Source organism: Sus scrofa, chromosome 1, assembly GCF_054392235.1.
Source record: "Sus scrofa isolate SSC_HxYL_T2T_F1_AM1 chromosome 1, Sscrofa_HxYL_maternal_Yorkshire_Landrace_v2.0, whole genome shotgun sequence".
Classification (NCBI taxonomy): Eukaryota; Metazoa; Chordata; class Mammalia; order Artiodactyla; family Suidae; genus Sus; species Sus scrofa.
The window spans coordinates 71,798,106-71,811,595 of NC_139383.1; the positions used below are offsets into that span (position 1 = coordinate 71,798,106).

The 13,490-nt window shown below is 45.7% G+C and overlaps 1 protein-coding gene across 10 annotated transcripts in view; it reads right to left on the reverse strand.

Annotated features, from left to right (window-relative positions):
* The window catches only part of PREP (prolyl endopeptidase), a 562,439-nt gene that overhangs the window by 131,998 nt on the left and 416,951 nt on the right, over positions 1 to 13,490 (reverse strand). For 7 of the 10 annotated variants that reach the window (XM_085011432.1, XM_021083601.2, XM_085011429.1 and 4 more), the window contains one exon: positions 2,477 to 2,551. In XM_085011432.1, coding sequence (XP_084867558.1) covers positions 2,477 to 2,551 — 75 coding nt within the window. 10 annotated transcript variants of the gene reach the window in all.

Consider the following 13,490-nt stretch of genomic DNA (forward strand, 5'->3'; position numbering starts at 1 on the left):
TAGCATCTAACTAATGCTGACTGCAAGGTCACTAATTAGCGAAGTTTCATCTACTACCCCAGGACCAGTCATTGTCAATTAAGGAACAGCAAAGTATGTACTCATTAACACATAAACAAAAACTGGGTCATTCTGACATAGCTTAATCACTCAGTCATCATTAAAGGCTAAAGAAATGGTTGTACCCAATATCTCAGACAAAGTAATTGTCACAGAGACAGTCCTTGCAGACAGTTTTCCAAGAGATGCACAAGAAGTTCATCCCCTTCCCTCATGTTTTCCATCCATTATGGGCTGTGTAGCTGCCTGTGACCCTCCCTTTCCAGGTTCAATCCTTGTCTCAGCTCAACGCAAAACTAGAAGATCAAGGTCACTGGCAGAGCGGAAGGGAAGAGGCAGCTCCACACCTGCTCCTCCCAGTCTCACCTGCAGAGTTGGACCCTTTGCTTACTCCAAAAGTTACCCATCCATTTCTCTTTAGGGAATCTCTAATCAGTCACCTCGCCAACCCATGCTTCATGGAAGAAAAATGAAAGCCTACACAGCAATCATTCTTACCCATGAGACTTTTGTCTTTTTTTTTTTTCTTTTTTTTTTGGTCTTTTGAGGGCTGCACCTGAGACACACGGAAGTTCCCAGGCTAGGGGTTGAATCAGACCTGTAGCCGTCAGCCTACACCACAGCCACAGCAATGTCAGATCCAAGTCACATCTGTGACCTAAACCACAGCTCACAGTAATGCCAGATCCTTCACCCACTGAGCAGGGCTAGGGGTCAAACCCGCATCCTCCTGGATACTAGTTGAGGCCGTTTCCATAGTGTAGTAGTTATCACGTTCACCTCATGCATATTAGGTGAGTTCATAACTGCTCCCAGGTTATGACCTCTAGGAACTCCCAGAGTCCTTCTCTTTAAACACTGTTTCAAAAGATGATGCCTTTCTTACTATAAGAACTTCAGAACAGCTTTTCAAACCTCTGACAGGAACTCCGAGACCTCTGTCTTTCTTGAAGGGAATTAGGAAAGGGAGAGAATGAAGGGTAATGTGCTTGCTTTAAGGACAGAGTTAAGGGACGAAGTTTTAAGAGCTTCTGCAGCGGGGAGGGGAGAGAAATGCTCGTTGTGAAGAACAAATGAGGGCAGCAGAGAGGAAGGCAGGTGGGCCAGTGCTGTGGGACCAAGGAAGAAGAGAAGACGACCTGGAATTTACCCTGCGAGGAGGAACCTCTTTCTAACTCTACCTTCTCTTCCACGTATCATCCTGCCCAGCTAATAAGCCCTTCACCCCGCTCTGTTCCTGGTCAAGTTTCTTCTCAAAAACATCAAGGCGGGGGAATCTGCAGCCCCACTGACAACAGAACGTGTGTGCTGGTGTAAGGAGTGGGCAAGGGCGAGGAAAGCATCCCCAGCCCACGAGCCAGGTCCACATCAGGAGGGAATATCTTCCTGGCAAATGAGTTGCCTTGGAAATCTGAGTTCAGTTCTCCAGAGAACACTGGTATATATGGTGGCAAGGGACCACAGGATACTGGAGTAGTTTTTAGAAGCTAGCCTAGAAAACCACTCAGCATGCATTTAACATTTTTTTTTTTTTAATGGCAAATGTACTCTGGGATTTTAAAGAAGCTCAAACTTCTGCAATGTTGAGCATATCAGAAACTGTACACTTACTCCTACGTATTCAGCTGATATATAAATACATTTACACATAAAAGAGTCAAGGAACTTGAAGTGGTCGGGAGAAACTCCATTCCCTGATCCAGACAAACTTAACTAACCACATATGGTATATGTAAATGATGAATCCCAAATGGCAAGTCCCAGGCACGCCAAGGACATGGGCTATGGCACTTAGAGGAAAGCTCATTAATGAAGACTTCAGCTCGAAATACTACACATTTCCCCAAAAGAATAGGAAAGCTTCATATTTTTAGACAGAGCAGAAGATTCTCCCCTTCCACCCATTACTCCTATAAAATATAAGAAGATACTTACAATTTAGTTTACTTATAATTTAGTTGTTTTACTGTTGTTGCATTAAAATCAATAAGTAATCCAAGACCAACACTGAGTTTTCAAGAGCTGATATATAAGGACATATCTTTCAATATATAAGATTTTCTCTCCTTTGGAAAAAAAATATTATTAGGCAAAAATCACATGATTGTTCCCTATGTTTTCATTTTTCTTTGGTAAAAATCAGTTTTCCCTCTTTCAAATATTTTCATTTCAAATATTGGTTAATCGGTATCCCTGTAAACCACAACCACTTTTCAAAACAGTTACTTGATCTTCTTTGAGGCTGAAAACGCTTTCACCGTTTTCCCCACAGATCATTTCACAGAAAGCTGTAGTGCCACTCCACAGCACAGAACTCAGGGAGATACTAGGAAGGAAAAGCCATGGTTACTGAGGTCTAGGGTTTGGTCCTAACTAGGAAGGCTGCCTTATCTTTAATCATAAACCCTCAATTTACCTTCGTCTGCTCGCTGTCTGGGTCTTCAAGCCAAGCGTAAGGGTCACAGACTTTATGTCCATGATAATCCTGGATCTGCAAAAGACAAAATGTGGTATTAGATCAGCAGTGTCTAAACCCAATTAAATTAGTACTTTCTGAATGTGGTGGAGAGATAGGAAAGGGGCAGAGAGAAACACTCCACTTGGCTCACTGGCAATGTGTCTGCCCAAATTACCACATGAACCGAAGTTGGCAGGTTCTCAAAGGTGCCAAGCCACCCATCATGAAAAGAACGTTTTCGCTGGAGAGGGAAGAAAGATGAAAGGTCAGAAGAGAAACGGCTCTGTCTGTACAACACAAAACAAAGACCTGCCGCTGTGCTAAAGAAACTTGAAAACGTGCTGTCAGTGGCAGAGCACAAAACTACACAATGCAGTGGAGACTCAGGAAGGGCAGCCTTGGGAGGGGCCCCCACACACGTGCGTGCACACTGCCCTGTTCTGGCTAGGCTGACTGATGATTAGAAAATCTCCCACAAGGTACAGTATGATCAGTTTCACCTTTAAGTCTAAACTGCCAAAAAGCAAGTAACTAAGTATAACGATGCTAACTGACATCAGCTGAAAAAGCTGACACGTGCAATGAAAGAACATTTCTAAAATCGAAGCCTTTCTTCCCTTCAGTGCACTGTTATGAAATGCTTTCTTTCACTGGGTAGAGAAGGAGATACGGCACCACCCATTCGGACTACCCTGATATTTGATGAAATAAAAATGCTGAGTGTGAGAGCAGGGCCTGACTGAGGGGAAGCCTGGGGAGCAGTCACTGGGGCTGATCTTCAGAACCATGCGGGAGCTTCTGAGAAACCAAATTCCTGGGCCTGGCCTCAGAGACTGACCAAGACTGGAAGAGCAAGTGGCAGTCACCACTCCCCAGGTATTCATGCCTAAAGAAACTATCCACAGGTAAATGCTGTTACAAAACCTCTCCATCTCATACTAAGGCAATTCACCTAATTAGATGAAACCACACAGACAGGGTCTTTCTAATCAAGACTCTCTTAACAACTCTTTCTGGTTAAGGCTTCTGGCGTGAGGTTGTCTGGAAGAATACCAGTGTCTGGGCTGAAATTTGCATCTGTCTCCTTGCTTTGTTTTATACCCCAAGGGAAAGGCTAGTCCTGAAGCAAAAGTGAACATTCTCCTGGAAAAGGAAAACCTGCTGATTCTACAGCTGGTCAAAACTTCAGTGTGGCTGCTGACCAACTGAGAAAGTCTCACCTAGTGTCAAACCCCCAGCCTTCTGCAAGGGGTCAGCATATGTTTCCTCACCTGGTGCCAGGGGTGAGAGTACCTGGGGAAATGCACACCTAGACAAAGGAGTGGTTCAGGAGGAAGACGGGACTGTTCTCAGCAAACAACAACTGACAAGTGCAAGGGACATAAAACCAGATGGAAACCTTCCTCCAATGACCAATTTTCAATCCTTACCAAAATCCTCTCCAGCTGATTATCATCCCTGAAATAAAGCTTTCTGTTATGTCCTATCATCTTCAAGTCTCTTACATTTTACACACCTTGAAATGGTTACAGAATGTTTACAATAACTATCTTTCCTCTGACAACAAGAAATCAGAAAAATTTAACCTTGTAACAGATCTTCTCATCCAGGAGCAATGGCAGGCACAAGATGGCCACATGCCCAGGGCGACGTGAAGTTCAAAATCAGCACTGTGACCCAAAGCAATCTGCCAACAGCTTTTCCCCAAATACTCCTCGGAAGGGATGGACCAGGCACTCAAAAATGTTCCTCGATTATGATGCTACTAAAACTCAGACATATCCAGAGGCTTAACTTTCCACAAAGAAGAGGAAAAAATTAACTGCAAATCACATTAGTTTTATGACGAAGTGAAGGTATTGCCAAGTGCTGGACCCAAAGCAAGGAACATTTGTTGAATATTCACATTGTTGTGCTGGATGTTTTAAAGCAACTTTATAAGAGAGTTGATGATATTCCTATTTTACAGACTTAAGATTGCAATTCACAGAGTTTGGAAGGGTAAAGGATTTACTGTTTATTTAGAGATCACTGTGAGTTCAACATTGCACCATAGTTATATTATCTGATCTGGTCCTCACCGTGAGGTTATTACCAATTCATTTTCCAGATGAGGAAACTGAAGCTTTGGAGCTAAAGCAATGGATAAGGGTCAGACTGTTAATCAGCAGAAGGGAGGGATGTGACTTATACTGAGCCTACCCCAAAGCCTATGGACTTAACCTCTTGCTAAAGAAGGCCAGTTGTGGACTGGCAGGTGCACAGCCAGACCCTAACTCAGAAACCCAGTGCATCCTACACATACTGCCTCCTGAAAGGTGTTTGTCTCTGAGCAAACAGCCCCATCTTCCCAGAACCAGCATTATTATTTAGAGCAGGCTGAGGTCAGTTACTGAGCAGACATTTTTAACCAGGACAAGAAAGTGATTTTCTCCAGGACAATCCCAGGAACCAAGTGCCCCCCACCCACCTGCTCCCTACATTTTTCTTTTACAAGACCATGCCCCACAAATAGGGTGGTCTCACAGCCACATTCCCTGAACACAAGCTGTGCAGTATCTGATTTGCCCATCTGATTTAAGTTTGCAAACCATTCCTCATCTTCCCAAGAGTCTTTAAAAGTAGAGTCCTGATAAGACACTGTTACTATACAAAAGTTTACCTGTATTGTTCAACAGCTTGCCTGTGGCCTTTAGAACAAAACGCAGACTTGTACACACAGCAGGCAGAACCCATCAAACGTGGCCCCATTTTCTCTTTTCTTTTTTTTCCTTTCCAGCCCCCATCCAAGCTTATCCACCCATAGATGTTCTGGTCACAGCGGCTTTTCTGCTATCTAAAACAAATGCAATTCCGTAACTGTCCAACCTACATAACTATGGCTTTATTTTAACTCACACAGCCAAGAATGGACTTTTTACCTTATTCAACTGGCCAACTCCCAGGTTCAATTCATTCAGTGTCTCCTCCTCCTGATGGCAATCAATCCCATTCTTCTGTGTTCTCTAAGCATCCTACTTGCTCTTCTAACCCCAGCAGCAGGCCTGACTTCCCTGACAGTAACACTCTTGGGGGATGGGCAACAGATTACACTGGAAAGGCATGGTTTTCAAAAATCTCACTAAAGCAGAAGTCCACTGAAAACTGCTTCGACCCCACAGTTCAGCAGGAGACTGCCCCCTATGTGGCTGGAAGGTAAACAAGAGAGACAGAGAGCTACAGCAATCTCTAGCACCTGCTGGAGAGAAACAACCCATTCTAGACATCAAGGCTACAATTTGAGCAAATGCATTAAGTCAAGCCCGGGGCTTAGAAATCAGGGCTCTGTCACAGGAAAAAGGTATCCAACTTAGGATCTCAGGGCTGGGATAAGTACATTGTGTGATGCACTGAGCTGAACCAGAACTACATGGCCATGAGGCTTATCATTAGTTCTTTGATGAAAAGGAATTGGAGAGTATTAAAATCCACAGTACAGCCTTTTGAGTTTATTCACAATATTTTTGATGGCTTCATAAAATCTTCACTTAGCCCTTCCAGAACTGTTAAACATAGATAAATGAACTACAGAATTTTGGTAACCCCAAAAGGGAAAAACTAAGCAACAACCACCACCACCCCACCCCGTCAAAAACAAAACAAATCTAAAATGGCACTTGTCAACCCACATGATGGGTAGTTCTTTATAGTTTTACCTCTCCTGAAAACTCAAAAGATTCTCAAGAACCAAACTGAGAAATGCCTGGCTTCCCATTACTAAAATCTGGCACTGCAGGGCTAGACCATCATGTTAATGAATGAATAATATTCTCAGTACAGAAGCAAGTAAGTTCTGTGGTTAGCCAAGTCATCCCTAATAGTTCATACTATTAGGGAGGGAAGGCCTGTAGCAACAACTAAGTGATCTGCCAAAGGGCATCCAGTGAGTGAGTGACAAAACCAGAACTAGCGTTCAGGTCTTCTTATTTGGTTTGTCCTCTTTTTCATTCTGGCTGGATCACTTTACTCCCCTACACAAAGGCCACAACTCTTTCAACCACAGGGATAGAGCTTCTTGGGCTGATAGAGTAAATTTAATAAGCAAGCAGCTGAACAGACTGAGAAAACATGGTTACCAGATGGCCACAGGTCAAAGAAAGCAGGAATGCATCAGTGCCACTTGGAAGTCTTAATTGAAAACAATATGTCCTTTACTCTAAAGCCCCGGTACCCTTTACCCCCAAATGAGATGCGCTTTAATGTACAGACTTTCTGGCATAAATCGGGCCAAAGCAAGCAGAAAAACAAACAAAAACAAAAATTAGAACTATATTATGCAAAAATCTTTTTATTCGGATTCTATTTTAAGTAATCCGAGGAATTTACCTTTTCCTAAGAGAATCAGGCCAACAACATTTGAATTTTTTCCAGTTCCTAAAATGCCAAACTAATTTTTACACACAAAAAAAGTGTTTGCCCAGAATTCCACCCAGGGGATCTCAACAGTGACCCTGAGCTCACGGACAGCTTAGGTAAATGGTGGGCAACCCCCGCAATAGGCAAAACTTCATCCTGAAAAAAGCCATCCTCTCTCCCTTCTAAGACCTCCTCTCACCCCCATCAACTAACTCCTGCTCCTGTTTAGGAACACTTGGATCAGCACTACCGGGCCCTGCATTCCCAGCACCCGCAGCCCAGCACCTGGCCAGGGACAGGGTAAGCGCTCCACACACGTTTTAAAATCGAATGAATGAACTTCAACTCTAAGTGTTTTTATTTCGTAAGTTGAAAAAGTTTGCTTTTGTTTTAAGATTGTACATAATCTGCATGCACAAACACTTTGTCTCCCTACCATATTGAAGCAAAAGCCTCCTCTGCTAAAAAGCAGTGACACGTTCTGTCTTCCCGCTCCCTTAAGACGCCCATTCCCACCTGGGCGTCTGCCCTTGACCCCGCGGATTGCAGGAAGCGGCCCTGCGGGCTGACCACGGGCTCAGCCAGCCAGCAGACGGAGGGTGACGGCCACCAGGGCCCCCGCGGCTCGGGAGGAGCCCAGCGCCCCCCGCCGGGTCTCGCAAACAAAGGCCGAGGGGGAGGGGAGGGCGTAGGGGGCGAGGGGCCGCGAGTGGTGGGGAGAGGGCCGCGCACCGCTGGGGTACTCACGGCGGTCTCGTCGCGGTACACGTCGGGGTACTGGAAGGACAGCATGGCTGGGGGCGCGCGGGGGTGGCCTGGGGGGCGCGGACTCCGGAGCGATGTCTAGTGGGCCGGGCGGGCAGTGGGGCGAGATATGCGCTGGGGCCGGGCAGGCGGCGGTGGCGGCGGCAGCGAGCGGGCGGCTCTCGGTCAGGCCTCGCACGACCGGACCGGCGGCGCGGCGGCGAGGACGTGAGGGAAGCAGGAAGCAGCTGTCGGCGAGGCCCGGAGCCCCTCCCCGGCGGGCGGGCCCAGAGGCTGCGGCGGCGGCAAGAGGGAGCGGGCGGCGCCTTGCGTGCGCCAGGCCGGGCGCACAGCTCCCTCTGCAGGAACGCCGGCCGCGCCCGCGCCCGCGCCGCCCGGGCCCACGGACCACTGCGCCTGGCGCGCGTCGCACCCACGCCCGAGCCACCGCACCAGACACCCCGTCACGGCGCCGGCCACACGCCGGCCGGGGACACGCCCAACACGCCGCCCCCGGCCCACAGCGCCCGCCACACGTGCGGTCACGCCGGCGAGCCCACCACGCCCCCTCCCTCTCCCGCCCCGCCCCCTCCGAGTCTCCCCGCTGCCGCTTAGCTGCAGCCAAGCTCGCTGCCCGCCCTCCTCCCTGAGCAGAAGGAACAGCAGGGTTTGCTTACTCGATCCCCCCATCTTCCTATTCCCGGGCTGAGAAGGGGCCTCGCCCCCGCGTTGAAAGCGGAGGGCTTGAGATGACCTAGTTTCCACCGCCTGTGGCTCTGGACTTGGAAAGGAAGGAATAATGGATCATGAGGACCAGGAAGGAAACACATCTCTCCTCTCCTGAGCACCCCTGGAGGGCGCTGGGTAGTTGGGCATCCGCACCGTGGAGGTGGGATGAGGCGTGGGTAGGACGACGGTTGAGCCCTTATCTGAGGTTTGCCAGTTGAAAGGGGACAGAGGTGGGAAGACTGGAAATCATCTTGGGTCTTTTGTTCATCCTACTGGTTCTTTTATCCCTTTCCTGCGTTTGTTGATTGAGCATCTTTTATCATGTATTAGATGCTTGACCTCAAACCTATGAAATTTTAATAGTTAGATTTACTCATCGTCGGCCTAGTGATAGGAGTTCTGGTCTTGCTTTCTGGACCATCGAAAAGAAGCTTTATGGCTCCAGTTATCATAGTTGGAGTGTGTGTCAATGTGTTTTGTACTCCTGGCTTCTTAAAAGTCCTGGGAGGAGGGCAGGGGTGTGACAAGAAAGTCGTTCAGGTCCTGAATTCCAGGTGGCCGAGGTAATTACTGTGACCTTGTGTCTTCTGTCCTTTTTATTATCATCCCAGTTCCGTGCCTCACCGGTAGGTCAGTGTTTTTGTTCAGGTTGGGGTGTTTGATAATCATGTTTCACAGTTGTTTCCAGACCCACCCTTCTTGAGCAACTTGAGAATCCTCAGTTCTGGGAGAGCTCACACTATTGATGCCCACTTTGTAAAAAAAACAAAACACAGGGACTTAGCATTCTGCAGCCCAGTCACCACTCCTTGCCTTGCTTGCCTGTCACCTGGCCCAAGGGCTGCCAGGCCTTGCTATTGCTTCTGCAACTTGTGGGGGTTTTAAGAGTAACCCAGGAATACCTGGCCCAGTAAATCCCCTAACAACAGCAACAACAGTAATGGTTAATGTTTATTGAGTGCTTCTAATATGCCAGGAAATTACCTTATTTAAACTTTATGAGATAAGAACTAATAGTATCCTGATTTTACAGTTGAGGAAAACTGGGGCTGCCTTTAGCCCAGGACTTCACAAGGGGGGGGGGGGCGATATTCAAGATTCCAACCCAGGTCACTCTGATGCCCTCCTTCTTCCTAAATAGGTAGGACTCTGGTCTAAAGCACACCTGTTAGTAGGTGAAACTTCCCTAGGACTTCATTTTATCAGGACCTAAGGTAGAAATGAGAGGAATTATGATTTCCAAAGGACAAGCCACATCTCAGGGATCATCCTCTGTTCCCTTCCAGGCAGTTATCCTGGTGCCCAGTACCTCTAGGCCCTGAAAGCCAAAGGTTTGTATGTGGCCCAGCAATAGGTAGTCTGCACCTGGAGTGATGTGCTTCCAAGAGGAGGACACCACAGCCCCATTCCCCTCCCGCCGGCCAGACTGATCGTCTGCTACCTTTGTTTACCATGTACTTGATATGCATTGTCTGCTTTAATCCTCCTTAACAAAGCCCATTTTGCAGATAAGGCAAAGGAATCTCAGCAGCTTTAAAGGAACTTGTCCGACGTTATCACACAGCTAGCAAGGTGGGTCAGCTCTACCTTGACCCTAGAAAATGAAGAGAAGTCAAGTATTTGGGCCATCTCAGACATGGAATTCTACCTCTAGAATAAGCGCCAGGGTGCCCTTTGACCTCTGCCACTGCACACCATTTCCAGGGGAGTTATAAAATTAACACTGACAACTCATGCTCTAAGCTAAAACAACCCATTCCTGCAACACAAGGCCTTTGGGGGATGGGGACCAGCAGAGATACAGAAGTGACCTCCAGGGAAGACAGCAGCCCCTTCTCTATTGCCTGACCTCAAACTTTGTAACCTACTTAGTTAACCAGAGTCACCCTCCCAAGGAGCCAGCTAGCGGTCATTTACTGATGCTTGGCTATCTCAACCCCACTGCAAGTTCTTCTCAAATACTACCCCCAACCAACCAGAGTGGATTTCTGGTAAATGCACAGGGATGCTTAGCCGAGGGGGTGAGTTCAGACAGAAATCCACTTCACTCTCCACTTGCCACCCTGTGCACGCAAGCACTGGCTGCATTCACCCAGAGTAAGGGGGGTCTTAATAGCCTCACAAAGGTCCACCAGCAAGGGGCTGCATCTGCTCAGGGGAAGCCTGTTTTTCTTAGTCACACAAGAGTGCCACCTTGTTAGCTAGCACCACTTAAAGACTGATGCTTCAGGTGCTTGCCTGGATAATCCATCCTTTAATTTGACTGGTTTCCAGGTAACCAGCTAACCTGACTAATTGGTGGAATGCAGTCATTTCTGATTACTTTCCCCCAAAGATTGATATTACTTTTTTCAGTGTGACATTTAATTAAAATTCATATATGTTACTGTGTCTCTAATCTCTGTGAAGCATCATGAAATGTGAAATAGTGCCTAGAATAAAAGTGAGGTTCCCTTCCTGGCCCTGCCACTGTTTCACTAGCTTTGAATGAGCCCTTATATCATCACTATTTTAAATCTACAACAGGGGAGAATTGGATCAGGTGGTTTCAAAGAATTCTAAGATTCTTTAGTTCTAATTAGGAACTCAGGTGAAGATGTAGGACCCTCAAAGCTAACTCTGGAATTAAGAACAAAATTGGGGGAAGGGGGGGTTCTCATTGTGTATCAATGGGTTAAGAACCTGACATAGTATCCATGAGGATGTGGGTTTGATCCATGGCCTTTCTCAGTGGATTAAGGATCCGAGGTGCCACAAGCTGCAGCTTAGATCTCAGAAGCAGCTCCAATTCGACCCCTAGCCTGGGAGCTTCCATATGCCACAGATGTGGCCATTAAAAAAAAAAAAAAGAAAAGAAAAGAATGAAATTTCCCTGGGGGAGTGCTGTCCATACCTTGTGGACAGATGAAACAGAGAGTAGGCAGTAATTGTCTATTTACCTGAAAGGGCTTTCTCTAGTTTTCTTCTGTTTTCAAACCATCTACAAGCACAGATTTGGCTCAGAGGTCATTGCTGGGCCTGTGGTTCTTACTAAATTCATAGATCTGGTTTTTTAGGAATTGTCAGTTTCCCTTCTAATAACCTTCTTTCAATATAGCCACGTGGTTAAAAGGATAGGTGAGGTGTCTGGAATTACAGCTCTGAAATCTCCACTCCCTCCTTCCCCTCTCAGCTTAATTCCTAATTGAATGAAATACCAGAATGAGAGAATAGGGCTGATTTAAATCCAGATAAAAAATTGGGGCAGAGAAAGTGGATCAAGAATGATTATGGAGTATTTTGCCACTTCAGTTCATGGAGTTTATTTATACCATTTTTAATGAGGCTCCCAAGTTAGGTATATTTCCAAATCAGGAGAGAGAAATCTTTTTCCTATTTTGTTATGAAGAGAAAAATCAGATGTGGCCCCCACATTTAAAATGAACTTGTTTCATTTAAGTAAAGAAAGATGAAATGATCTATTCATCTGTTTTAAAATTAGAACTTAGTACCTTTCAGTAAATACAATATGCAATACAGAAATGTGTCTGTTGAAAATTCTTGGCTGTAAAAGAAGAGAGCCAGGAGATTAGAAAGGAACGGAGAGAAAAAGAAAATGAGATAGACAAAGCAAGATAGACAGCAGCCTAGATTTTATGTGGTCAAGAACAGTAAAGATAAGCACAAAAATATAATATGGAGACATGATAAACACATGAAAATGCATGCAGAAAACCAGAGGTTGGACACATAGAGAGAGAGTCTTGTACAAAACAACACCTCATTATATGGCATTTAGAATGTTGGTGTTAAATTTTAAGGTCTTGTTGGAACCTTTACAACTCTGGGGTAATAATGATGGACCATTGGTGTTTTTCTCAGCTGAAAGTAAGCAGAGTATCTGATCTATACACAAGAGGTTCTTTGCCCTGTTCAGCACCTTTGGGTCTCCCTGGATTTATTGAGACGCAACCAGCCTGTTTTTCCATTTACTGCTGCTTCTCTCATGCAGTCCTCGCAAGTATCACCTTGAATGAGCTAATTCTAAAAACCAAGACTATCTGACTTGACATTTATGGTGTACCCAGTTCTCTATAGGCTGCAGCATAGTATTATGGCCTCTAATAAGCAATATGTACTGGGAAGCATTGGTCTGCGGCCCGTTATGCTCTGCACTTTGGTGATTCAGAATCCTGTAAAACCTAAAGAGTTTGGTGCCCAGCTGGTTAAGGGGTGTCTCAACCTCTGGGATAAGCGAAGTTCTCAAAACCCTCTTGGGTTGATAACTCACATTCCATTAAAAGGTAGCTAATAGAATTCCCAACTCTATACTGGCCTAACCATTTTCTGCCTTTTTTTTGGGGGGGGGGGGGAAGTAGAAAGAAAATTACTTTATTGTTTTTGTAAAAGTACTACATGGAGACTTCCAGTCTGGGCCATAGGCAACCTAAACAGTCCCTGCTAAAGAAAGAATTGGTACTGCAGTGTCAGGTGCCCAGGGACGCCTTGCGCACTCCCTCCAAACAGACTGGCTGTTAAAACATCCAGGAGAAAACTGTGGAAGCAATAGAGTCCCCAGGATAAGGGATTAATAGCCAGCATATATGAACAGTTCATACAACTCAACATCGGAAAATCAAACAACCCAATTAAAAAGTGGAAAGAAAGACTGAATAGTCATTTTTCCAAAGAGGAAATGCAGATGGCCAAGACGCACATGAAAATGTGCTCAGCATCGCTAATCAATAGAGAAATCCAAATCAATATCACGAGATGGCTCTTCACACATGTCAGAATGACCATCATCAAAAAAATTTACAAATAGCAAATGTTACTGAAGCTGTGTAGAAAAGGGATCCCTTGTACCCTGTTGGTGGGAATGTAAGTTGGTGCGAACACTGTGGGAAATAGTATGGATGTTTCTCAAAAAACTAAAAATAGAGCTGCCGTATGACTCTGCAGTTCTACTCCTGGGTATATTTCTAAAAAAAAAAAACAAAAATACTAATTTGAAAAGATACATGCACCTCAGTGCTCATAGCAGCGTTATTTAGCATTGCCAAAATATGAAAGCTACCTAAATGTCCAGATGAATGGATAAAAAAGAAATGCCCCCACACACACA